At 34.7% G+C, this 27,795-nt stretch overlaps 1 protein-coding gene across 2 annotated transcripts in view; it reads left to right on the top strand.

Annotated features, from left to right (window-relative positions):
• LOC124088837 (tubulin-specific chaperone cofactor E-like protein) overlaps nucleotides 1–27,795 on the top strand; it is a 138,646-nt gene that overhangs the window by 16,463 nt on the left and 94,388 nt on the right. For both annotated transcript variants that reach the window (XM_058577094.1, XM_046438612.2), the window contains exons 2-7: nucleotides 1,867–2,015; nucleotides 4,199–4,338; nucleotides 10,585–10,766; nucleotides 12,050–12,306; nucleotides 15,000–15,126; nucleotides 16,640–16,756. In XM_058577094.1, the coding sequence (XP_058433077.1) occupies nucleotides 1,883–2,015; nucleotides 4,199–4,338; nucleotides 10,585–10,766; nucleotides 12,050–12,306; nucleotides 15,000–15,126; nucleotides 16,640–16,756 (956 nt within the window). In that variant the 5' untranslated portion in view covers nucleotides 1,867–1,882. The remainder of the gene's footprint in view (nucleotides 1–1,866; nucleotides 2,016–4,198; nucleotides 4,339–10,584; nucleotides 10,767–12,049; nucleotides 12,307–14,999; nucleotides 15,127–16,639; nucleotides 16,757–27,795) is intronic.

Here is a 27,795-nt window from a genome sequence, read left to right as displayed (position 1 = left end):
TCTTGTCCTACTGTTCTTATTCAGAGTACTTCCTATATTCTGATGATGTACAAATCTTCATCTTTGGCTAACATTTCTCACTCAAATTTAGACTGTTTTCCAGAATATTCCACAAGTGTCTCTAATTGAATATGAGTAAATTGGAATCCATAATTTTGCCCCTTAACACTGACTTTGATCATATTTTTTTGACTAATGGTACTAGTTAAAGGTAATGTAGTCACCTGGTCACCTGTACTGGAAACCAGCTTAGACTCCCCTTCTCTCTCAGCCCCTACAGTTCCTGAAAAGCTTGCTTTCTAAGTCATTTTGAATCTGCCACTATTTTCTAATTCTTCCCCCACTCTGGCTTTTGAGGTCCTTATTATCCTGCTTTTGTATTCTTGTAGCATCTTCCTAACTCTTCTTCCTGCCTTCACTCATTTCCCTCATATCCATCAACTGTATAATTGCTAGGGTGAGTTTCCAACAAAACAATTGGTAATTGTCTTCCCTTCCTAAAAACCTAATTTCTTCCTGCTTACCATAGGATAAAACTCTGCTTCTTAATGTGGCACATAAGCTCTCCTTTGGGGTTCCTGTTTAGATGATGTCCTTTATGGTCATGCTGCTTTGGCAACACTGGATCTCTTGAGGTTACTTACATATGCCTTTGTACATTCTCTGCCTTCTTTCATGATATCCTTTCTTTGAGTAGTCTCTATCCTCCTCTCTTTTTCTGATTGTTTTAATTTTTAAAAAGTAGCGTGATAACCTACTGGTTGATGTATGATATAAGCATAGGGTAGCTCCTGATAATATGTTATCAGGCTGTTAGCATGTATTATCTCTTTTAACACATGGAGGAGTATAGAGAAAGTGCTGGAGTTATTGATTATTTGGACCCTCAGCTGAGGTTAAGTAGAAAATCTTCTACCTAAACTCAGAAGAAAAAGAAATGAAATTCTATATTAGTCATTTCTTAGGCCGGGTGGTAAGTAACTAAAAAAGAAAGAAAAAGAAAGAAAGAAAGGAAGGAAGGGAGGGAGGGAGGGAAAAGAAAAGAGAACAGTGGATTAAATAAAATAGGTTATTTATTTTCTGAAATTTCTAGAGATATATACCTATATGGCAGTTCAGTCCCAGGAAGACCTCCAGAACTGAGGCCCCTTTTAGCAATTGCTCCTCCTCCTCCATTAGGACATGTTACTTGGCTCATGGTCCAAGGTGGCATCTGTTTTCTATTAAGTAGAATGAAGGACGACACAAAGAAGGAAGTCAAATAGAATACCTTGGCTGTCTTTTAAGGATGATTGCTGGACGTTGCCACAGAATATTTTATTTCTATCCCAATCAGCTAGACCTTATTTCTATTCCAATCAGCTAGAACTAGACATATATTTATTTCTAAATACAGATAGCCAATATACATATATGGTGTACATATGTAAAATTTCTATTACTGTGGAAGAAGAGGAAAATGAATTTCAAGGGTCAGATAATAAAAGCTTCATCCAAATTATTTAGCCTCATGTTTAGCCTATACCTCTTCTTTTAGTCCTTTTTCCAGTTACTTACTGCGTGAACTCTATGCACTAGTGCAAAGCCTTGTTATTCTTGATTGGCAATGATCACCCCTCTTCTTAATCTTGGAATAGTTTTTATTATTTTGCAAATATCATATGCTGAGCTATGTTGCTGTCATTTGTTTGCATATGTAACTTCCTTAAATCATAAAATCTTACCATGGTGTAATTTCCTGGGGGCAGTGACCATATCTTCTATGTCTGCAATGCCTACTTTAGTGCTTGATAAATAATTGGTTCTCAGTAAATATTTCTTATATGAGTAAATAAATAATTTTGATGATTTCTTGGTTTCTTGTAGAATTTAGGAAAGAAAGATGGACCAACCTAGTGGAAGAAGTTTTATGCAAGTATTATGTGAAAAATATAGTCCTGAAAACTTTCCTTACCGTCGTGGCCCTGGGATGGGAGTCCATGTCCCAGCCACACCTCAGGGCTCTCCTATGAAAGGTAAGAAAGATGAGACCTACACATTTATTTATTGGAGCTTACTTAGGAAGTCAGTTCACAGAATTACCTTGTTTACAAATTATTTTCTTTACTTAAAATGATGAGTCAAATAATCTTTCCCCCTTATTTTGGTCTCAGATTTTAAAGAACCTCAGTACTTATTTTCCTCCAGATTGTCCACAAGGAGTTATAGTTGTACTTAAAGGGCAAGAATAATGTTCAAGTGGTAATATTTCTCTCTTTTTTTGCCCCAAAATCATTTATTTATTTATTTATTTATGGCAGTAGAGTGTATTATGACATATTTATACAAACATGGAATATATCTTCTTCTAATTAGAATTCCATTCTTGTGGTTGTGTGTGATGTGGAGATTCATTGTAGTGTGTTCATATATGTACATAGGGAAGTTATATTAGAGTTATCCCACTGTCTTTCCTGTCCCTGTCCCCACTTCCTTCCCTTCATTCCCCGTTGTCTAATCTACTGAACTTCTATTCTTTTTTTTTTTTAAGAGAGAGTGTGAGAGAGAGAGAGAGAATTTTTTTTTTAATATTTATTTTTTTTTAGTTTTTCGGCGGGCACAACATCTTTGTTTGTATGTGGTGCCGAGGATCGAACCTGGGCCGCACGCATGCCGGGCGAGCGCGCTACCGCTTGAGCCACATGCCCAGCCCCTGAACTTCTATTCTTGCCCCCTCTCATCCTCACTGTGATAATATTTCAAATGCATGTTGTTTCAAGGATCCTGGAGGGTACAAATAGTGCATGATTGTCCTGTGCCCTCAAAGAGCTTAACAGCTTAACTGGACAAGGCAGTCACATTTACAAAGATAACACAAGCTAGTTTATGTTGAGCCAGAGGAATGACACAGTGATTGGGAAGGAAATTTGGAATTAAAATTAATAACCAGGAAGGGTTCAAAGCTGTGAGACTTGAATTAGTCTTCAGGAATGTAGAATTTAGTTATACAGCCGATAAAGACCTTCTAGGGGAAGGATTAGATATGAGCTAAATTCTATAACTAGAAATGTGCAAGGTACATTTTTGCTTGCCTTTCAGCTTAATGTTGTACTTAATAGATCTTGGAAATAGTTCTTTGTAATTAATGGGGATTAATAGTAAATTGTTGTTTTAGTTCTTGTGTTCAGAGGTTACCAAGTGTTTGTTATTTCTCAATACAGTTTTATCACAGCATGTGACCTGGAATGGTAGAGAGATGTGGACTTCATACTTGACCTTTTTTTTTTTTTTCTGGGATCCATTCCTATTCTGAGAAATTTGATACTGAAAAATACTAAGTTGGAAAACCATGTAATTTGAAGCCTCCATTAATAAAGCATAAACTTTATGAGATCTTCTTTTTTACCAAGTGGAAAAAGAGTGGTTGAATTCATGTTTTCCCCTTTTAGTAGATATAGTAAGAGTGATTTTATTGACATATGTATTTTTGAGCCAGGTAGTACTCAGAGTTGTTACCTCAATTTGACCAAATTCATTAAATATTTCAGATTCTGAAACACTTTCTCTCATTGCAATTATAATTTAAAAGAAGGTTAATTTTCAAAAGGGACAAATTCTACATGGATATAAAATGGGTATAATTGGTAGACAAGTATGAAAGAACCAGATGTAGAGTTTTGAAAGGATCTGCTTAAGTGAGGAAGATTTCTTCAGTGATATGAACTTGAAGAAAGAAGTTGTTTAGTAGGTTGATTATCTAACAGTTTGAGGTAATTTTTACAGGCAGCAAAAGGTAAAGATTCACATCAGTCAGAGTTACCCTGAATACTTTTGGACTAAATTCATGGGAGAAAAGAATTAAGGCCAACAAGAAGGTGGTGACAGTCCAGGCATGATTTCATCTGGTGTTCAGATGATAAGATAATAGTGTGGATGTTGGCTCTGTTGTGGTAATTAGGATGAAGAGCCCTACCAGAGTTAATGCCTGGAAGAATTTTGGAGGTACTGGTTCTGTGCTTTTGAATTTCTCCTGGGCCATAGTTAGCTACCTCCCCTTAGCATTCAGGATCCTTGGAGCCTGTTAACATCCTGTATTTTCTGGGTCCTTTTGTAATTTCACACAGTTTGATTTTTGTTTCTTGATGGTTCCTGAGAGCTGAACATATGTAGACAAGAGTTAGGCTGATGTAGAAAGTGTTTTGTGTCCCCTGTGATTCAGATCGCCTCAACCTCCCAAGTGTACTAGTGTTGAACAGCTGTGGAATAACCTGTGCAGGAGATGAAAGAGAAATTGCTGCCTTCTGTGCTCATGTGTCGGAACTAGATCTTTCTGACAACAAACTCGAAGACTGGCATGAGGTAAAATTTTTATAATGCTGAGTTTTGGCAGTAATAGCTGTTGTATTATTATTTATGTTGTAATGTGTTCTGCTGAATTCTGGTTCTCACTGGGATTCTTGTCTATATGTTTCAAGATAAATAATTGACTGTATTAACTACTTATGATGATTTCACAGTTAGTTTTGTTACTGCTAACTTTTTTTTCATCAATGTGAAAAGCACTGAGGAACTTTTTATTCCAGGCATCAAGAGGTTAGTGAGTCTACAGAGATCTATACTGCTTACAATGCATTAAATTTTTGTTTCCCTAGTTTACACATCCTACACTTATTCTCTACTTCTACTTCAATTTTCGTTACTATAAATTGACATAAAATTGCTAGAACTTGAGCTGGGTATTGGTGACATGTGCCTGTAAGTCCACCAACTCAGTTGCCTAAGCAGGAAGATCACAAGTTCAAGGCCAGCCTTGATAACTTAGTGAGACCCTTAGCAACATAGTGGGACCCTATCTCAAAATAAAATGTAAAAAGGACTGGGATATATCTCCGTGGTTAAGTGCCCTCAGTTCAATCTCTGGTACAAAAAAAAAAAAAAAAGGTAAATAAATAAATTAAAAGAGCTGGGGATGAAGCTCCATGGTAGAGTGCCCCTGGGTTTAATTCCCACTACCTCGGGGGAAAAAAATTGAAATCAATATTATAAAATATTAATTCTTGTTATTGAAATTTATTTTAAATATTTTAGAACTTCTGTTATATTATCATGATCCTCTGACAGTTTAATACAACATGTCTTTAGACCTCAGAGTGATTCTAAATTAAGTACACAAATAATAGATAACATTGTCTTATTATTGTAGATAACATCACTCACCTAATTGTAATATTCCTGATGAGGGTACCTTGAAGAATAAGGGAAAAACAATTCTTCCTATTTAGTTCATTTTCCTGCTTTAATTTAGGCTCTTGTATTTTGCTTTGACTACTGGAGAAGTTTGCTAATGGGTTTTCCTGGGTCTGGTTGTATGCTCTATTTTTCCATAGTGCCACCACAGACTCCTTTCAGTATATGAATAATGATATGACACTATTGTATGAAGTCCCAAAAAGCTTTTTGATGCTTTGAAACCACAGGGTCTGAACTCATTCAGCATGGCCCTTCATCATATGGCCCTTTGCAGTGTTTGAAAATTTATCCCCATTTTAGCCATATACTTTTTACAGCCCATGATAAGTTCATGACGTGAAAAACTTCCTTGCTTCTATTCCTTCTGAACTGACTGTGCTCTTTTACCTCTTGTCTCCTTGGCCACTTCTATTTTTCCTTCAAGACTTGACCCAAGTTGCTGTTTCTCTGAGGAAATTTTCCGTGGTTTCTCTCAGCTACAGTCCTATGATTCCAGAGCACTTTACCATACTGCTGTGAAAGGATTTATCACAGCATAGAGTAATTACTTGCTTACCTGTTTTCCTACTAGACTGTGAGCTTATTTCAAGTGGAGGTTTTTATCTTTTTTATTGTCAGCACCCAGCATACTAGGTGGCCAAAAAGTTTGTTGAATGTGTTAATGAATAAATGATTATATCTTAAGGATTGATCAAAACCACTTGCTCTAACTTTTCCTGTAATCTCGAGAAATTCCCCTAAAATGTTAATGCTCAGTCTGCTCAACCAGACTTGCTGATAAGATTAATAATTGAAGCACTTTGTAAATATTGAATGCTATACAAATCCTAAGATGGCTTTCTTGTTTAAGCAAAAAATCTGTCTATAACCTAGTTTGTTCAGTCTATTTCATAATCTTGTTAATCTAGTAACTACTCTTGGTTATATTTTCTGCTTTTATTAGATTTTTACTAAAATTCTTTGGGTATGTTTCACCTGACTTCTAAGTGATTTATTAATATAAGCAGATTATAGGACTATTCTAAGAATTTTTTTCCAGTTGTACATTTATTTGTTCGAAAAAAAATCCCTGTTTGTGCTTTTATTTACACACTTATCTAAACAACTAGTATAGTTCACTATTGGACTAATTGTTATCTGTGCCTTCTGGGTCCTTTGAGATACCAAATTGCCATGCAAGCTCTGTCCACACTGCACAAAATACAATAAGAATGAGCTTGTTAATCCTCCTCTGTGATTCTCCTAAGTTCTGTACTGGTAAGATTTGTGGTCTGTGTTGGTGACAAGTCAGACCAAATCTTCTTGTGAATCAGTTCAGCTGCTATGGTCCTTGCCGAATCTCTAAACTTGTTTCTTTGGGAGTAAAATTTCACAGGCTTTGTGCTTTGTGTTTTGGCCTGCACTGTGATTATGTACATGAGCTTTTGCTCACTAGTAAGAACAGTTTAATAATGGTATAGTTGCCACTTCAGAAGGAAGATGTATATAATATGGATTAGAGCTTATACTAAGTAATTCAGCCTTTCCTTTGCTTAGATAAAAATCTGTATTAAATATTCCTCAGGTCACATTGATCTATAGCCAGAGGCTCAGCTATTTATTTGTACTTGGCACTCAGTTTTTACATTCCTATATGTGCTCAGTAGTCCATCTTTAGGCAATTTTTAAGTGATGTTGGTTGCTGCTGTTTTCAAACTTTCCATTTTCCAGTTTATTTTTGTTTTCATTATTCCTTTATATTTCCTCCTTATTTTTAACTGTAGTTGATCCCAATCTTTAGAGTATGTAGAGATCAAAGAGATGGAAGAAATACTGAGAGTAAAGGAGTATTGATTTTTAGCCTTGATTAAACTCTTTGCCAGGCTACAGAGACCTCATAGGTCACTGTTTTTAAGACATTACATTTCAACCCCATTACAATCTATATGTCTGATTACCAGAAAGATCATTTGTCCCTAGCCATTAACTAAGTTCACCTCAGCCAGTATTGATAGAGCAATGTGGAACAAAATAATATAGTAGGTTCTTTCAGTTTCTGAATGGTCACTAATGTTACGAGTAACTTCTTTTGTAGTTTAAACTGTTGGCTGCTATAGATCCAAAGGCTAAAGTGAAAACAAGTGAGAAATGTAATACTTTTGGAGGAAGAAAAGATTTGCCACCACCCTTCTAAAATTGGGCACTTAGGTATATAAAAAATGCATTTTTAGTGATTGACTTTAATTTTGGACTGACTAGAATTTTGTCTGACATTTCCCAAGGTATCTCCTTTTTTTTTTCTTTTCCTTATCAAAACCATTTTATAAAAGAAATTAAACCAAATAGTTAAGAGGAGGGAGGGATTAGCTAGTCAGGTGAAGTAGTGAATAGCTTGGGTATAAATTACAGATTGTTATCTTAAAGCCCTTTCTTCATTTTTCTTAAATCTTTAGTTTCTTCCTTTTTATATGCCACAGTGGAGGATCCCCTATTAAGTCACGGGACTGTGGAGGATTAAGGGGTGATCTAAGTTCATTTCCATGTTTCTGCAAATAAGCAGACTCACCTTATTCCAACTGGAGGAATCATTTTTATTTTTAGAATTTAAAAAAGGGAAGTTAATATACTGCTCTAGAAACTCAACAAAATGTTTGTCAGCCTTTGCTACTAGGAAATTTTCCATCATAGTACATTTATCTATGTGGTGAATATTATAGTTTCCTGAATCTTATCATTGATTTGAGGTAACCCCAAAGAACTTTTTCATTTCTGCCCTTTAAAGAGAAGATATTTATTTCTATCATACATTATTTTCCTGCTTGAATTATGAGATCCTAGTCCAATTTTATATTTTTAGGATATACAAGTCATTATCCTAAATCTGCGTTCTCACTGTGCAGTAGTGTAGACAGACTGTGAAGATTGTATCACATATCTATTAGTTTTGGGAAACCTCCCCTAGAAATTGCTTTAAAACCCTTAAGTTATCCATTTTTTTTTACTATTTTCCTCTTTGTTAAAAAATAAAATATTATATGGAGATGTTTAGCGTAGGGCTTATGTTTTATTTCTATTTAACTAGATTTGTACTATAATTAGTGGGTTTTCTTCATGTTTTAAATGCTTTAAAGCAATTTTTACTTTTTTAGCTTTAAAAGAAGTATGGCCGGCCATCATCTTTTTTATGAAAATCTTTCATATTGTTAATATTGAAGTCATAGAATATAGTAAAGGGTTGGTCCCTGAATGAACTTTTTAACTGTGTTATAGTCACAGACTAAACTCCAAATTCTGGCCATCTGTTGCACAGATGTTTGGTACCATTTGATTACAAAAGGGACCAAACAAGAAAATATGTGTGGTTGGTATAAATTCCTTACACTTTAAACAGAAGCCTAGTGTATTTTCTCTAAAAGGCAGCTCATTTCTTTGTTTGAAAAATGAGAACAAAAGTGGCACTCACTTCAAAGGGTTACTGTGGGGAATAGATGAAATAGTGAAATTCATGAGGAACTTTCCCTCTGACTTCTCTGAATTTTCTTGGAGTTAATCTACTCTCACTGATTTTAGAGCTCCTTGAAAATACACAGTTGATCTATTGTAAAGTACAAATTATTTTTTCTTTCTCCCATGGTTCTCTACTTTTTATATACTTTTAGTATTACCTCCATGAGTTCTGAAAAGAAACATATTCAGGTTCCAACCCTGCAGCTGGTCCCCTCTGTGAACCTTCTTATTCAGTGTTCATGGTGGAAACTGGGAATCTGTGTATTTTAAAAATTCTACCAATGATTCTGATGGCTCAACAAGGTTGAGATACTGGTTCATACTATTCTTATCATATTAGTATTAGTTACATTTATTGAATGATTTTGTGTTACTAGTTTATTTGGTAAATGTTAGGTGCTATTAGTATTAGTTACATTTATTGAATGATTTTGTGTTACTAGTTTATTTGGTAAATGTTAAGTGCCTTGCTGTCTCTGCTTTTATACAATTTGCATGTGATTTAGTTTCAAAAAGATATGCCAATTGCTGTGCTGAGTACATGACACATGTATCTCATTTAATGTTATCAGTATTCTATAACATAGATGGGTACTGTTTTCCTCATTTTATGAATGAGGAAACAGATTTGGAAAGGTTAAGTAATTTATCTGAAATCACACAGCTAGGAATTGTTGGTAGCTGGTGGCTCAGCAGTAGAGCGAGCGCTCGCCTTGCACATGCAAGACCCTAGGTTCGATCCTCAGCACCACATAAAAATATATGAATAAAATAAAGGTATTGTGTCCAACTACAACTAAAAAATAAATATTAAAACAAACAAACAAAAAACTAATCCTAACTACTGTTTTCTATTCCCTTTTTCATAACTTTTAGATCCACGCTGCCTGGCTGTTTAATGCTTAATACACTTACTGGGCATTTAACATTTATTTCCTGCTTGTTTAAGCCAGTCCTTTGCATTGATTGTGCCACCTACTCTTCAATTGTCGGATCATTTTTTTTCTGGTTTTATTTGTGGTATATTAGTTGTGGTCTATGGAAAAAATATTGTTTCTGATTTTTGAATTCCAAATATGATATTTGGGACTTAGTCAAGTTATTTAATGTCTATGAGCCTCTGTTTCCTCATTTATTAGAATGAAAGTAGTCTTGTAAGTTCTTCTGAGAATATTATGAAATAAACCATATCAAAGATATTAATATTGTGAGGAGCAAAAAGTTATGTTCAGTCATTTGCTTTTTTCCCCTTCTTAGCTACCAGGTCGCTAGCTAAATCATTACAGTGATGACTGTGCTTTCTCTTTTACTATACAGTTATGGATTCTTTTGACTTTTAAGTACAGTTTGGTACATCTTTCAGCCAAAATGAAACTTTTCTAAGTGATTGTGACTGTGCAGTCAATTTTGAACACAGGAATTGTTACCAGGTGGTTTAAAAGAAACCTTTAATTACCCTTAATGTTGTGCTGAGAATGAAAGAAAATATTCAAAGACAATTGCATGATCCATTCTCAACTCTTTAAAAATTTATGGCCTAGAATGTCATCTAAACTATCTTTTTATCTTTTTCTCAAAGAGTACATCATTATAGAACAGAGTCAGAGACCTTGCTAATGGCGACATAGGAAATCTTTGTTTTGTGCCATTGTGTGTGTAGGCTACTATTTCATAGGATGAGATTAAATTGTTTGCCAAGATTTGTTGAAATCACTTATGCTGATCTGTGGGTACCATCACTAAGTAGGATCCCTGAGGTAAATGGCCCTTTGCCTGGGGACCCTCTCATTTAGGCCTTCTTGAGTGTGATTGCTGTTTAAAAGCTCTGATTACCACCTGATATGCCTTTCTTTTTTTCTCTTTCTCTAGGTCAGTAAAATTGTGTCAAATGTTCCCCAGTTGGAGTTTCTAAACCTGAGTTCCAACCCTCTGAATTTGTCAGTTTTAGAAAGAACATGTGCTGGGTCCTTCTCTGGGGTTCGCAAACTTGTCCTCAACAACAGCAAAGCTTCATGGGAGACAGTCCACACAATCCTACAGGAGTTACCAGAGTAAGACCTGAGAGCATGGTGGACAGGGAGCTATGTTTCCATCTGTGTTAGTACATAGAATTACTGCTGATCTCCTGTCTCAGAAATACTAGATCTGTAGATTGAATGGAGAAAGAGGTTAGAAAAATTAAGTAATTAGAAAAGGGTGTGAGGGTAATCTGGTAGCATTTCCAGTTGAATACTTGTTCAGTGTTGAATAGCACCAAGACATGGGATATGTCATCCTTTGGCTAGAAAATACCCCTGAGAAGCACTTATCACTTCTAAATCAGCTCAGCCTTTCTCCATTTTAATCTTCTGATTACCCGATTTAAAAATTTTTGCCTTAGTCCTTTTTGTTGGGAGGAAAAAGAAAACCATAGAAAATACATTAGCATTTAGATGATTAAATGATGAGAAATTGACCTGCTATTCTTTTCAAAAATTTAAGAAAGAAATTATACTTTTGTTTGTCAGTTTAGAAATGTTTTATTTTTTGTTTGTGTCTATCTTTGTTTATGCTTATAAGTTTGCAAAAGATGTAGTCTAAAGAAATACAGTTTCTTTGGCTAAATATGGAAATTATCAAAGCCCTTCAGAATCTCATACTACTTACTGTGTTTTATTTTGTCATTGTCATTCTAATGAGATTGGTTTCCTCACTGCATCCATCTTCCAGCATGGTACTGAATGAGCTTTTAAATCCCATTCCACTTAATAATCAGGTGACCTTTGATAGGCTACTTAACTTTGTTGAGCTCAGTTTCCTGGTCTGTAAAGTGGGCATAATTATTTTTACCTTACAGAAACAGAAATGAAATAAAATCTATAATGTTCCTGATACAGGGCCTGATACAGGACAGAGATTCAATAGTTGTTATCATTTTCAATTTTAAATATTTTTATGTTGTTTTTGGAATTTCCTTTTATCTCCTCTAAACTTATACAAGTCCACCTCTCTTTCAAGGCCATACATTCTTCCCTGGTTATTCCAACTAAAATTTCAACTTCATTTCTGTATCAATCTCTATGCAATTAGTGCTGCTTAATTTAGCATTTAATTTTTTAAGCACAAAATTAACTTGGTACTAACTTATATCATTCTGTTTTACATATTTTAGGTTTTGTCTTCCTAGCTATACAGGGTATTGAGCTTCAAGAAGACATCTTTGTATTTTCTCTATTATAACTACCAGAGTATCACATGTACTAGGCACTCATTTATTTATTGAATGAATAAAAATAGGCATTAGGTAGAAATGAAATTGCTTTAAACAATGAAATATTTCCTTTTCTCTTTGCAGTTTGGAGGAGCTCTTCCTGTGCCTTAATGACTATGAAACAGTGTCTTGTTCTTCTATTTGCTGTCATTCTCTTAAGCTCCTACATATAACAGACAATAACCTCCAAGACTGGACTGAAATACGCAAATTGGGAGTGATGTTTCCATCACTGGATACCCTTGTCCTGGCCAACAATCATTTGAATGCTATTGAGGAGCCCGATGATTCATTGGCCAGGTTGTTTCCTAATCTGCGATCCATCAGCCTCCACAAGTCAGGTGAGGTACAGGCTTGTTCTCATTCTATATGCAAATTGATCTGAGCTTATGCATAAAATGCAATGAAAGTGTATTTTTTTCAGTCATAGCTCTACCTTTTTATAGGATGAATTTTCAACATGACATGCAGGTTGCCTGTTGATTGACTAAATTTAAGACATTCATTTTCATAAATGTTCTGGTAAATATTAAGTGGCCTAGCATTATATTAGTAATTTATATTTTATACATTAAAGAGGTCATGCTATGAAAGGGGTTAAATAAAATTGATGAATTGGTTAGTAAAAGACTGAGTAAAAAGAATTATAAACTAGATCATTTATTTGGGCTTAGGGTATGGAATTTTACCTACTATGCCTTTTCAAATGCTCCCTTCCTTATGATCTGTAATTGTCAGTGTATTACTATTGGATCCTATGTATTATAGAAATGGATATATTTAGCCTATGTCTTTTTTAAAAAATATTTTTTAGTTGTAGATGGACGCAATACCTTTATTTTATTTATTTACTTTTATGTGGGGCTGAGGACCGAACCCAGTGCCTCACGAATGCTAGACAGGTGCTCCTCCACTGCACTACAACCGCAGCCCTAGCCTATTTCTTTTTTAATTAATAGACTTAATTTTTATGAACAATTTTAGATTTACAGCAAAATTGATAGAAAATTACAGAGTTCTCACATACTCACAATCTTCCTCACTATCAACATCAAACACCAAAGTATTAATTTGTAGTATTTCAGTCCGTGAACTTACACTGATACATCATTATCTAAATCCATAGTTGGCATTAGGGTTCACTCTTGGTGTATATTATTATACAAATGTATAATAACACATATCTACCATTGTGTATTTTACTGAACAGTTTCACTGCCTTAAATTCCCTCTGCTCTATTTATAACCCCTAACTGGAAAATTGATCTTTTTACTATCTCCAGCATTTTGCCATTTCTAAAGGGTCATATATTTGTAATCATGCAGTAGTAGCCTTTTTAGATTAACTTCTTGGACTTAGTAATATGCATTTAAATCCTTCATGTGTTTTCATGACTTGATAGCTCATTTCTTTTTATTGTTGAACAATACTCTATTTTCTGATGTACCTCAGTTTATCTATCATCTTCTGAAGGATATCTTGGTTACTTTTGAGTTTTGACAGTTAAAGGAAAGCTGCTCTAAGTATGTATGTGCAGGTTTTTGTGTGACATAAGTTTTCTACTTGTTTGGGTAAATACTAAGGGCATGATTGCTGGATCATATGGTAAGAGTACATTTAGTTCTAAAAAAACCCTGCCAAACTGTCTTCCAAAGTGGCTATGTCATTTTGTATTCCCTCTGGCAATGAATGAGAGTTCCTGTTGCTGTATATCTTGCCAATGTTTGGTATTGTCAGTGTTCTGAATTTTGACCATTGTAACAGGTGTACTGTGGTATCTCATTGTTTTAATTTGAAATCCTTTTAATAACATGATAGTGAACATATTTTCATATTCTTACTTGTCATCTTTTTAGGTATTTTATGCATTTTTAGTTGGGTTTTTCATTTTCTTATTGTTGAGTTCTTTATATATTTTGCCTAGCAGTCCTTTATCGGAAGTGTCTTTTGAAAAAAGAAAAAAAAGTCCTCCCAATCTGACTTCTCTTCTTATTCTTATGACATTATTTTTCATCCTATTTATTAAACAAGTAACCTATAACACAACAACAAGAACAAAAAAAAAAAAAAACAACCCACAAACTTATTTCAATTCACCATGTAGGTACTGGATAGGAAATAAATTTGAATGGCCAGTATTTTGTACAAGGAAGCTATTCACTTTACAGTTCGACACACCTTGCTCTAACTCTATTCTTCCTTCTGGGTGGAAATGCCATTATCAGTGAAGAGGACAGTTGTGACTTGGGATAGTTTGTTCCAGAGTCCTCCTAAGTTATTCCTCTGTCTTTACCTTTACAGATGGTCATCAGAAATAGGAAGGGACTTTTTTGTTCTCTGAAATGATTATCCTATATTGTAAAATTGACCACTTCATTATCACAGGAATATTTTTTCTATTTGGAAGTCCTGCCTGACTTGGAAATCAAATATTATCTTGGATGATACATTTGCTCTCAATGAAAGAGGCAGTTTCATTTTAGGGCTAAAAAAATCTTAATGTGTTGCATGTTCTCCATATTCACAGATTCAGGTTTCTTGCTTTTTTTGTTTGTTTGTTTGTTTAATAATGTGTTGTATCTATTTCCCCTTTAGTTTCCTTTTTTTTTTGACCTTATCCCATTTTCAGAATTTTTCAGGTAAAAATGTAAGAATGACAACATTACTTCTGATCCATGAATCTGTAAAGTAAAATGAGTTGGTAATGTCACTTTTTTTAAAAAAATTATGTAATCATGGCATCCTGTTTATTGAAATTACCTGTGACCCTGATTATATAAGCCATTTTGATAGAATCAGAAGACAAAAGGATGTTGAAGAACAGGGCTGTCAGTCCTTGACCACTGAGATCACAAAGACTGGGGAAGTTTTTATGGTATCTTACTGTATTGGATAGGGAAAAATTGCAGGCTCTCCAATTTATGATGTTCTTAACATTTCATAAATTATTAATAGAAATGCTTTCTTTTTATGTTTATCTTCTTATTTGTGTTCTTTTCTGGATTAACTTAAACAATATCTTTCTTGAATTAGGTTTGCAGTCTTGGGAAGACATAGACAAACTAAATTCATTCCCCAAACTTGAAGAAGTGAGATTGTTAGGAATTCCTCTTCTGCAGCCATATACCACCGAGGAGCGCAGGAAATTGGTAATAGCCAGGTCTGTTGTCCTGATTTCTTTTGCCTTCTTTTCACAGGGCCTTATTGTTTCATTAAAGAGATGGTGCACTAATTGGGGATAGTGCCTTGTGAATTTATCCGTCTCTTGAGCAGACTGTGCCTAAAGGAGCTGCTTCTGTAGCTTCCAGTCTTGGATAAAAAGGAATGTAATACAATGGAGAAACCACGGAATGCAGTTATCCTGCTGAGGCCACTGAAAAATTTCCTCACAAATCTTTCTATTTTTTATGCTTTTCAATACTAGAATATTTGAAGTCCTCTTTTGGGTCACAAAGTAAAAGTCTGTATGATGGGGAATCATTTCTATTATAGTTGTCCTCATTTTCTCTGTTAACCTAGTGGTTACTTAAAGTGCAAATACCTGGAAATTGAGCTATTCAGCAGCAGCTGTATTTTCTTCTTGAATATATATTTACGTAAGTATGATTACCATCATTATTATCTTCTTCCTCTGACTCCCCTGCATTTCTTGTCTCAGACACTGCCTCAAAGACTACTGGAATTTCCCACAAGTGTGTATTTTTTTTATGAACCTTCAGAAGAAATAAAATTTTGGCTGAAATGGAAGGGACCATGGAGCTTTGCTTTATTCTCTTTGTGCACTGCACATGGTAGTTTTGAAAGAGAAACAGTAGGCTTTAAGGTTCCCTAAAGAAGAGTGGTTCTTTAAACAGGATATTGATCTTTCTGACCGACTAATGCCCCACAGAACCTCCTGCTTTACAGTTTTTAACATACATATTAGTATCTTCTGAAGAAAGAAATGTCAGCGTATTTTTCTTTAAAGAGGAGCAAGTCTTGAAGAAGACTCTATGCTTTATTTTCTTTATGCAATCTTTTGAAAATATAATAAATTAATTCCTGAATTATATAGCCATATTGTACTAACTCTTCTCCAGACCAGTACTATTTAATATGGTGTAAAATTTTACACCTATAGGTGTAAAATTCAGACAGACATGTTTCAAGTGTTCACAGACACACTTGGCAAGTGGCTGCCATATTAACACAAAGAGTGTTATGGGTGTAAAATAGATACTGGATTTCAAATAATTTATATGAATAAAAGAATATAAAATAGCTCATTAATTATTTTGTAACCTTGAGTACATGTTGAAGTGATTGTATTCTGGATATGTTGGATCAATAAAATATACTATTAAAATTAATTACACCTATTTTATCTTTACTTAAAAAAATGTGGCTACTAGAGAATTGAAAATGACATATGTGGTTTAAATTGGACAGTGTTCCCTAAAGTCTTACTTGAAAGATGAGGTAGGATTATGAAAGGTTAATATCTCATCCAAAAATCAGACTAGATTTTTTGGCCCTTTTTTATGACTTTAGTTTATGTTGGTATTTACATACAAGCAAAACTACACCAAATGTGTCCTTTTAAAAGAATGAGACTGGGCCTCATACCAATTATTTTATTTCTAAAGCTAAATGTTTTTAGTGTTTTAAAATGTCTTTTTGGTTTTCACTTACAGATTGCCATCAGTTTCCAAACTTAATGGCAGTGTTGTTACTGATGGTGAACGAGAAGACTCTGAGAGATTTTTTATTCGCTATTATGTGGATGTTCCACAGGAAGAAGTGCCATTCAGGTAAAAAGGGGCTCTAATCAGGATAGCAAAACACTTAAGAGGTTGAGCAACTTAAGAACTATTGTTTTAGGGCAAAATCAGATAATTTGTGATTGACTTCTTCTTAAAGTACTGCAGTGATATTTTTTGTTGTTGTTGTTTTTTGTTTTTTTAAAGAGGAAGAAACATAAAAGCAAACCAGTTTTATCTCATTTGTACAGTATATTTGTTTTAGCCTTGCATATGTGATAAGGATGATTGGGTAAGCATTTGACAAATTCATTGGTTCCTACTCCATACTTCCAGTCTGTTATAAGAAGAAGAAATACATAGAGAATTGTTTTCTGTCCCTGATGGTATAATTACCCTGCATGCCTTTATTCCTCTGCATCAGTTCGTTTAATACAGGGGCACATTTTCACCTACACCAAAATTGATTTCTTCATTTATATTTCATTTGTTTGTAGGATATACTAAGTTACGAAGTTTAGAAGATTTGGCAGATGTATAGTAGCTTCATGGAATATGAGAAAAGCACTGGAAAATAGACTCTTAAGGAAATATTAAAGGAATTAGGATGGTTGAAGAGAAATGAAAAGAAATGCTCAGGGCTACATTAGTAAATACTGTCAAGTATATAAAGAGCTGATATCTATTGTTTGGTGAAGAACTACTTTTAATACTCTGTTCAGGTAAAAGACAGTATAGCAGATGTGATATAAGCAAATATCTAGGAAAAAATATCTTCAAAATTAAGTTTCTAGGTCTTGGTAACAAAAATCGGTTATTAAAAAAGTTACTTACTTTTCTTAATGACTTTAATATGAATACCTATTTGACAAGAGGAGTTTCAGACTAACTGTATAGAATTTAGGGCTGAATATGAGTCAAATTAATTGGACCTTCTGGCTACAAACATCTATGATTCTCATTCATTTTTATTCAACATAACTGTTTGTTCCCCAAACAGATATGTTGAATAAAAATATTTTATTTATAGAGATTTTAAGGGGATTGATATTTCTGTAAGGCTCAGCCAGTTCTGTGTAAAAAGATTTTGTGATATTATTAATAGTGTTTTAAAGTCTAAACATTGAAAAGAATTAGACAAATTAAGTAAAAATCTTAAAGGAAACTTTTAAAGATTAATAGCACAGCCATGCACTAGGAAATATGTATGGATAAAAAGGAATGTAATACAATAGGGAAACCGCGGAATGCAGTTGTCCTGCATTACTGTATCTTTCAATGCAATGTCAACATATTAAACCATGTGAAAAAAATTAGGTTAAAAAATGGTCTAACATCTATAGTTGAATTTGGTTCATCCTAAGATATTAATGGAAGAAATAGTATTCTGGCTTTGAGCATTAATCCTTATAGTTTTTTAACTTCCAGTCTGTTATAATAAAGATATAAAAAGAGAATTGTTTTCGTTCCTGATAGTGTAATTATCATGAAGTGCATTTATGCCTCTATACTAGTTGGTGTTCTTGAATGCAAGTCATAGAAACCACGTTTGATTAACTTTAATCTAGAGAAAATTTTATTGAAAGGATATTGGATATTAATTAGTAACCTGAAAGAATTATTAGGCAGAATTAAGAATGAGGCTTAGGCAGTGTATTAATTAGCTTTCTGTTGCTGTGAGAAAATAGTTAGGATGAAAATATTTATTTTACATTGTGTCTGGAGCTCCTCTGGTGAAGCAGAACATAACAGCAGATGGAACAAAACCACTCACTTCATGGTGCTGGGAAGCAAAGAATTAGAGGAAGGGGACAGATACAAAATATACCCTTCAAGGACACTCTCCCAGAGACCTACTTCTCCAACTAGGCCTCACCTTCTAAAGTGTCTATCACTTCTCAGTAGTACCACCAGCTGGAGACCAAGCCTTTAACACATGAGTCTTTGGGGAACATTCTGGATCTAAATTATAATAGGTATCTCAACTTCCTTTAGCATAGAACATCATGGAGTCTGATTTTGATCATCTAATACCTCAGCTACTGAAAACAACTTTTGCATTCAGAATCTCAACAAACAGGTAGAACTAAAATTGCTTTTCCTTGCTAGTCTACATCACTCAGAATCTACTTCTGTACTTATTTCCAGTGTGTTTGACCATATAAATAGCCAATGTCTTGTAATTCTTTTGGTGTTTTTATAATTAAGCCCATAGAACATGCTGTTATCTGATGTTAGGGAAGCAGAATATATGTGAGGAACAGTGAAGCAAATAGGGAATTAGTTTACTTTTGCAATGGAATTCCTTCACACAGGGAATTTTACTGCTTTTTCAAGCAAGAGAGGTACAGCTTCATCAGACAAAAGAGGGTGGCTACCCTGCTAGCAAAAAGACCTAAATGAGGATTCAGGGTACTCCCAAGTAATAATCTTCCTATGTACCTCCATTTCAGTTCTCTCTCTTTTCTCTTTTCTAACTAATGCTCAATGTTCCAACTTTCATATAAGAGTCTCAATGTGGATTTAACTGATTTGAATCAGTAACTTGGAGCATCAGACCTTGTGCATTTTTTTTTATGACTGCTTCAACTCTGTTATAAGAGAAAAAGGATCCTTTTCTTAATACTACCCAGGTTTTAGTCTGTGCCTTAGGCCTAATATATAGGATTTTGACCTTAATTTCTTTTATTTAAACTATCTTGTACCCATGGAATGGCAGGTGCTGTGCCTCGTAGTCTTAAATTCTTTATGCCCTTCATTCTTGGCAGCACTTTATCAGTCACATGCACATGACCACAGATGATGATTAGTTATTTTACTACTCCATGTCAAAGACTTGCAGAAGGTCTTCCCATGAACACTAGTAGCCCTTTCTAGGCCAGAAGCCAGTTCCAAGTTGCCCTTAATCACCTGAGGGTCTCTTGCCTATAATCCACTCCCTCATACCAATTTCTTAATACAAACAACAGAAATCAACTTTGGCCAACTTAAATAGGATAGAAATTTGATAAAAGAATAATAAATACTGTGTAGCTTACAGAATTGACAAGATTGAGGTATTAAGCCTTGGCAGTATTGATGGAAGCAAGGCACAGCCAAGATTTCTGTATTTCACTTTATGAATAATATGCTTCTGATATTGATCATTAGTTAGTCACTAGCAAGCTGCTGGACTTCATGGCCTTCAGACGTTTGTAGTCATGCCTTTGAATTCTTGGTTCTTTATCTGTTGGTAACAATCTTGGTTAGACCTTGTACCTTTTGCTTCTCTGAAAGATTTAAAACTCCAGGTTTGTGTCATTTTCCCATGTTCTTGCTTTCAGGGAATAGAGAAAGAAAATATCTACTCTTCAGTTTTTGAATTCTTTTCAGGTTCCTACATCTCATGTATTTTGGATTTTTCTACCTCAATCAGAAGGGCATTCAGATGCCAGATAGGCAAAGTTGACATCTATCTACTACAGTACCTATTCTCTAGTGATTTTTCATATAAGTCTCTTGGTAGAATTATCCATTTGCCCATCAAATATTTTTCAAACTCTTGTGATGTTCCAGGAACTGTGTAAGGCACTTTAAAGGAACTATAACAGCATTCATGCTATGACAATAATAAGTGATGAATAAGAACTCAAGAATTTTATTAAAACATATTCATTGTGAATTAAGAATAGTGATATCTAAACAGAGTATTAGTACTATGCTTATTATTTGTCTTCCAAATTATATGCATAATCTTTCCCTAACATACTAATAAATAATGAATAGCACAGTACATAGTCCGTAAAAGGTAGAAATTTGACTCTTTAAGTAATTCAGTGTCTCATACAGAATCACATTTCAGCTCCAGTTTCTAGGAAGTATGGAGGTTTCTGTTAATTTTGGAGGAAACATTTCTTTTCACTTGACCATGGATTTTCTTTTTAAAATCAATGTTTGACTCAATTTTCCTGTAAGTACTAACTTCTACAACATCCTTCCCTTCTTTTGATTTCATGAACTTTTCCTCTTTCTCTCTTTCCTATCTTGTGCCTGTTAAACATGAAATAGCTCTACTTAGATGTACGTAAAAAAAAAAGTTACTCAAAACATCTTTGAGGGCATGAATAAAAGAGTCATTATGCTCAGCTAAATGTCCTTTGTGGTAACAGAATTATTCTGTGAGTCAGTTGGATTATTCACATCTGTTTCTATGAGATTAGTCATTTTGCCAGTGGAAGTCTTTTAAGAATGATCCAGAGATTTACATATTCTGTTTTCCTATCTCAGAATAAAATGTTTGGGGGACTGAAGGGAGATTATATGTATATATATATGGGGGGGTGGTTTCAGTGTGTCTTATAAGAGCTTTAGAGTTTCTTACAGGTGCTCAATGACCTTGTTATTGCTTTCTGATAAGTGGTGCTCTTTAGCCTCCCTACTGTTGCTGCTTTTGATAATAGGGACTAACCCCCAAACTGAACAATCAGCCATATATTTCATGTTTACTTATTTTGTAAAACAACCAAAGATGAAAAGTCTATGTTTTCTGATTCTTGGCCTTTGGATATCATAGTGTTTCCTTTTCCAGGCAATAGGCTCTTGCTTTCAAAGGCTTGCTGTGCTGTCTTTTATTGGCTTGTGTAGCAGTGGTGTGCTGTTTTACAATAAATTCAGCGTGTGCTGCAGGTGGTTGAAAAGATGTCCTTGCTGAGTTGGTAATATTTCAATTATTAGAGCCTTATGCTTTACTAGGAGAACTTCTAGGAAATAACTCTGTATTCTAACTGGGTTTCAGAGGAGAGTTTAATTTACTCACTGAATACCTGCTGTAAACCATGAGGTGCTGAGCCAGATGCCGGAGATGAAAGGACAGAACAGCAGTGTCTGCTCTCAAGAGGCCTGCCATCTGGGCTGAGCTAGTGGTATTCTCCTTTGCTGGGTATTCTTCAGCTTCCAGCCTCTAAAGGTGGAGTTACCCCAGCCTTCGTTTCTGGACCTCTTATCTTCTGTAGTTATCCTTCACGTGTGTTTAGCCAATCCTGTGGCTTTAAATGCCTTCTGTATTCTAATAATTGCCAAATTTATACCGCCAGCCTTGACCTACCTAAAAATTCCAGACTAATATTGCCAACTGCCTACTCAACATTACCACATGAGTGTTTAAACCCATTGTGTCTAAAATCATACTTTGACTTTTGGTACCCTTCTTTACCCAATGCTCCGCTACCGACCTGCTCTTCTGCAAGTCTTCCTTCATCTTCCTTAACCACCGAGCCGTATCCCCAGCCCTTTTCACATTTTTATTTTGAGACAGGGTCTCACTGAGTTGTTTAGGGCCTTGCTAAGTTGCTGAGGCTGGGTTTGAACTTGCTATCCTCCTGCCTCAGCCTCCCAAGGCACTGGGATTACAGGTGTGGGCCCGCACGCTCAGCTCAGATTTATATAATATTTAACAAACCCTTTCCTGCTGCTCCTCAGATGTATCAAGCACATGTCCTGCTTAGGCTTCTCCCCCCACCCCCTTTTGGAATGCTCCAAGTTTCTCCCCCTCAGAGACACATTATTAGAGATTTGGTCTCTGTCCACCCTATCTAAACATAGCATACCCTATCTCCTATAATTTTCTTAAACTACTTTTACATTTCTTATTATTATCTAAGTCAGGCTTGACTTATGTTTCTGGTATATTGTCTGTAAGCTCTGCAGAAGTAGGGGTTGTTGCTGTTCAATACCTCACTCTCTACCTGGGGCTTAGAGCAGGGCCTGATGTATAGCAGAGTTCAGTATGAACACTGAATATTTGTGTTATGTTCCAGGATCATGAAGGAGGGGGACTTAGGTCTGCTGGAAGAAGATTCTTTCCTAGAAAATGATTGAGTTAATCTGGTAAAGGTGAGGAGAGAATATTCTGGACAGATGTGAGTACTTGAGAAATAAAGGTGCAGAAGGATGAAATAACTCTTCATGTGTAGTCATCTGTAGCAATTTGAAGTGGAAAGTAATGGCAGATAATGTTGGGGAGGAAGGTAGGCACCAGCTCAGACTATTAAATATTTTGGCATGCCATATGGGCAGAGGAAGACTTTTTCTTGTCTTTTGTTAAAAATTTCAAGTGGGGAAGAAAATCCACAAGAGGGGATTTTGGTTTGTATGTAGAAGGAGAGGCTGAGAGCGACCCATAGTCCTAGTCAAGAACTGAGACTTTAAAGGAGGATGTGTGTGTTGGAGGTTTCTCATGTCTTTTTAGAGAGGTATACAGTAGGAGTGAATTTCTATTACTATTGAATTGGAAGTAGTCCTCAGAAAACACATGCAGGTCTACTTGTTTTCTGATGTTTATAGCCTGGATTTCTCTAGGGGTATATAAACATCATTTAGAGACGAAGAAACCTTCACGTTTATGGTTCTGGTACATGTTTATTATTTTTGCCTTGCCCTGTATCATATGTCTGTCCACACTGCCTTTATTTATCAGTTTTTCCTTGATTTTGTGTTAGCTTTATCTCTTCATTTCTTCTAAGAGATGGAATTTAAATAGCTTCTTTAGTACTCCACTAATACACAGTCCTTCTGTGTTTAATTTCAAGAGAGAAAAGTAAAAAAAGGATACAACTTTTGTTTGAGAAATCAGCATATCATGTATCTTTGAGTGCTTGATGATTTCTTTGTGTTTTGAGAACAGTGGGATAGAGTAAATACATTGATTTGGGGTGTCTATTTTTTCAGACTTCAAAATTTTGCTTTTCATAAAGAGGAGTTTTAAGAAGTATAGCTTTAATAAACAATTGTTGAATGGAATAGAAAAAATCCTCTTGTCAGAGACAAAGTGACAAAGCCAGAAACAGGTTTCTTAAAGGCCTTTCTTTGCCTTTACTTTCATTTGGTACCTTACTTTCTGTTTGTCCCTAGGAAATCCTTCTTTATGATGCCAAGGATTATATTAGGAATTCCTCAGATGCTTACTTGATTGTCAGTAGTGGTGTGCTTTTTGAAATATGGAGAGTGTGCTTTTTCCTGCTTAAGACTAATGACTTTTCTAAATAGAGCTGATTGTATCTGTGTTATTGTGAGAGCAGGGCTGCAGCCTGTATTTGGACACCACCTCAATGAAGGCTCATTTTGTCTTGGATGTTGGAGAAATCCTAGTGTGCTGTGTCCGTTACCTCATATTCCTTGCAGACAGAAGACCTGCTGTTGTAAAGGAACATTCCTACACTGGACACGAATCTCCTGGGGGTCTCCATGTTGCCAGGCTCCATCATCCTCTGACAAGGGCCGTGACACAGCACTCCTCACATTCAGCTGCCAGTCTGATGAGAAACAAAAGGGGCATTCTCCTTGATGCACTATGGAGAGCTTCTGAAATGTTAGCTTTCCCTGTTGCTTACTGCCTTTGTCATTCCAATGACCTTGGACTTCATTTTGACTTCTTGCCACTTTCCCAGCCCAGCAGAAGATAGGCAGCCTTCCTAATCTTGATTAGGGTTATATATGAGTATTCGAATGTACCTGCAAAGGAAAGAGAGAATGGCAACCAGCCCTCCCAAATCGTGCTTTTGGGGGACATTTTCTTTGCTGTCCAAACTTTTGTTTTGGCCATGGCAGAAAGCCAGTTTTATCTTTTTTGTTGTTTGCTTTTTAGAATTAAAGAAAAAAATTGAAAAATACTGAGAATAATAAAATAAGAACATTTATATTCATTCCAAGGTTATTTTTAATTAAATAGAAATAACATTATAATGATAAAATTGAAGTACCTTTTGACTTCTACTGTCTTTTTCCTTACTCCAAAAAATAACCAGTGTAAGAATTTAATGTATTTTTTATACCTCCACTAAATTCAAAGTAGGATTTTATAATTCTTTGTCAAGATATATTATAATTTCTTCCTTTGTAGTTTTTCAGTCTGGTATTTTCACTTCATATTGTGTTGAATAGTGTCAGAATTTGATGTCAAATTTATCAATCTTTTATAATTTATTCTTTTTTTTAAAAATTTTTACTTGTAGTTGGACACAATACGTTTATTTATTTATTTATTTATTTGTGGTGCTAAGGCTCGAACCCAGTGCCTCACATGTGCTAGGCAAGCAAGTGCTCTACCACTGAGCTACAGCCCCAGCCCTACTTATTCTTAGTGTATCTTTTTAAAGGAAGTCTTTTCCCTTCCAAAAATCATTTAAGATAATCTCTTAATTTTTGGTTTTGAAAGATTTTACATTGATGACTCTGAGCCAGATGGAATTTACTTTTTTTGATAGTTTCAAATAACGATCTGAAGGTTCTCCCTTTCCCACTATGTGGATGATTTGCATTCACCAGTATTCTGTATTGCCACCTCTGTCATATGTCCTATTGTTTATATATATATTTCTTTTTTCTTTTTTTCTTTTTGTACTGGGGATTGAACCAAGCGGTGCTTACCCACTGAGCCACATTCCCAGCCCTCTTTATTTTTTGAGACAGGGTCTCACTTAGTTGCTTAGGGCCTCGCTAAGTTGCTGAGGCCAGCCTCAAACTTGTGATCCTCTTGCCTCAGCCTCCCGAGTTGCTGGGATTACAGGCATGTATCACAGGTATGGCTATATTTCTTATTTTCCTATTAAATTAACTGTTTCATCTAGTTTTAAATTATTATAGTTTATCTAACAATACATCTTCAATGTCATTCCCTATTGAGAGATTCTTGCCAATGAAAAAATATGCTATATCAGTATTTATTTCTTCTTTTATTTCTAATAATGTTTATTTCTGCCTTTCCCTTTTATCTTGACTAGCCTTGCTAAATGATTATCTTTTAGTAATATTCTTTGTTTAAATACTTTTTAGTTCATATTTCTGAATTTTGACAGATAGTACAGTAACTATCTCCCAAAATCTCATACTCCTTAAACTTTCTATCGGACTCCAGTCCTCTGGCAAACACTAATTTTTTTCTGTACCTGTAGTTTTGACTTTTCTAGAAAGTCATGTAAGTGGAACTTTATAATATGTAGCCCTTTATTAGTTGAGATTTTATTGATGTAATTATAAATTTATATGCATTTGTAAAATATAAGATCCCATGTACCCTTTCTCCAGTTATAACATTAATACAATATCATAATCAGGATTTTAATGTTGATACAATTGATCCTGTTTGATTTCTCTGGCTTATACTTTGTGTGTACACGCATGCTTGTTTTAGTTCTATATGTTTTCTTGTATGTATAGGTTCATTTAACCATAATTTAACCATATAGAGGGCATTTGTAAAACATCTGTATTGGGATTTTAGTTTTTGTTTTTACAAATAAAATAATCTATGAATATTCACATACAGGTTTTTATGTGAACATAAGTTTTCATTCCTCTGGGATAAATGCTCAGGAGTGCAATGGCTGGTTTATGTGGTAATGCTGTTTAGTTTGGGTCTTAGGTCTTCAGTATATTTTGAGTAATTTTAATATATGATGCCAGATCAGGGGCCATCTTCATTCTTAAGCAGCTGGGTATACAGTTTTCCCAACACCTCATTCAATGTTCTTGGCACCCTTATCAAATATGAGAGCTTGTTTCTGAGCACTCTGGTTCATTGACCTATATGTCTGTCTATATGCTAGTACCACACTATTTTGATCACTGTGGCTTTGTAATACATTTTGAAGTTAGGAAGTATGATTCATCAGGGTTTTTTTTTTTCTCTCCGTTTTTAGAATTGTGTTGGCTATTCGGGGTTCACCGAGATTTCATAGGAATTTTAGTCTTTTTACCACTAAATATGTAGGGTCTTTTGTTCATGGGCTTTATTAGATTAAGAATGTTTCCAAGATTTACTTTTTAAAATTGTGAATAGGTGTTAGTCAAAAATAGATTTACTCAAAAGTTTTCTCCATAAATATCATACCAATTTCTTTATATAGTGAATTGAATTGACTAAATTTTTTAATGTTTAACTAGCCTTGAATTCCCAGAATAAATCCTACTTGGTATTAGACTTATATTGTAAATACTACACACACACACACACACACACACGCTCGCGTGTGCGCGCATATATATATATATATATACACATATATATATGAATTAAAGAGAATTTGAGTTGCTAATATTTTGTGAAGAATTTTTATGCCTATTCATAAGGGATATTGGTCTATGATTTGCCTTTCTTATAATGTCTTTGTTTTGTTTTAATATTAGGATACTGCTGACCTCATAGAATAAATTTGTAAACATTCTTTCCTTTTTTCCTAGAACTTATATAGGATTACTATTATTTCATTCTAAAATATTTTGTAGAATTTATCAGGAAATTATTTGAGCCTGATATTTTCTTTGCTGGAGATTTAAATTATGAATTGTTTATTTGATAGATACAGCATGAGTCATGTTATTTGTTTCTTCTTGAGTGAGTGTTAGTAGCTTGTGTCTTTGAAGTGCTGTGCTCTTTTCCTTCTTAGTTATTGAATTTATAGATATGAAGTTGTTTATAAAATTCACTTATTATTAGCCCCAATGTGTGTAAGATCTTTAATGATGTCCCCTCTTTTAGTCCTAATATTGGCCTTCAATCTTTTTTTGATCAGAGGTTTATCAAATTATTAACCTTTTCAAAGACCAACTTCAGGTTTCATGGTTTTCTCTGCATTCAGTTTCATTGATTTCTATTCATATCTTTCTTAGTTCCTTCCTTCTTCTTGTTTTGGGTTTAATTTGCTCATCTCTTTCTAGTTTCTTAGGCCTAGATCATTGACTTGAGATCATTCTTCTTTTTTTATTATAAACATCCAGTTTTATAAATTTCTTTTTAAACATTGCTTTAGGTACATTCTATAATATTCTACATATTGATTTGATTCTATATATTATCTTTTTTTTTAAGTACTGGGGATTGAACCTGGGGCACTTACCACTGAGCTATATCCCAGCTCTTTTTATTTTTTATTTTAAGACAGAGTCTTGCTAAGTTGCCAAGGCTGGCTTTGAACTTGTGATCCTCCTGCTTTAGCCTCCTGAATTTTTGGAATTACAGCAGTGCACCACCACATCTGGCTGAATCAAAAAGGTTTTTAAATTTCCCTTGTGACTTCCTCTTTGACTCATGGGTTGTTTACAAGTGTGTTGTTTGT

The sequence above is a fragment of the Marmota monax genome, unplaced genomic scaffold, assembly GCF_021218885.2.
Source record: "Marmota monax isolate L192 unplaced genomic scaffold, Marmota_monax_Labrador192_F-V1.1 WCK01_AAM20220418_F8-fsc00081, whole genome shotgun sequence".
In the NCBI taxonomy this organism is placed as follows: Eukaryota; Metazoa; Chordata; class Mammalia; order Rodentia; family Sciuridae; genus Marmota; species Marmota monax.
The sequence above is the reverse complement of the archived record's forward strand: the minus strand, read 5'-3'. Positions and strand labels throughout refer to the sequence as shown.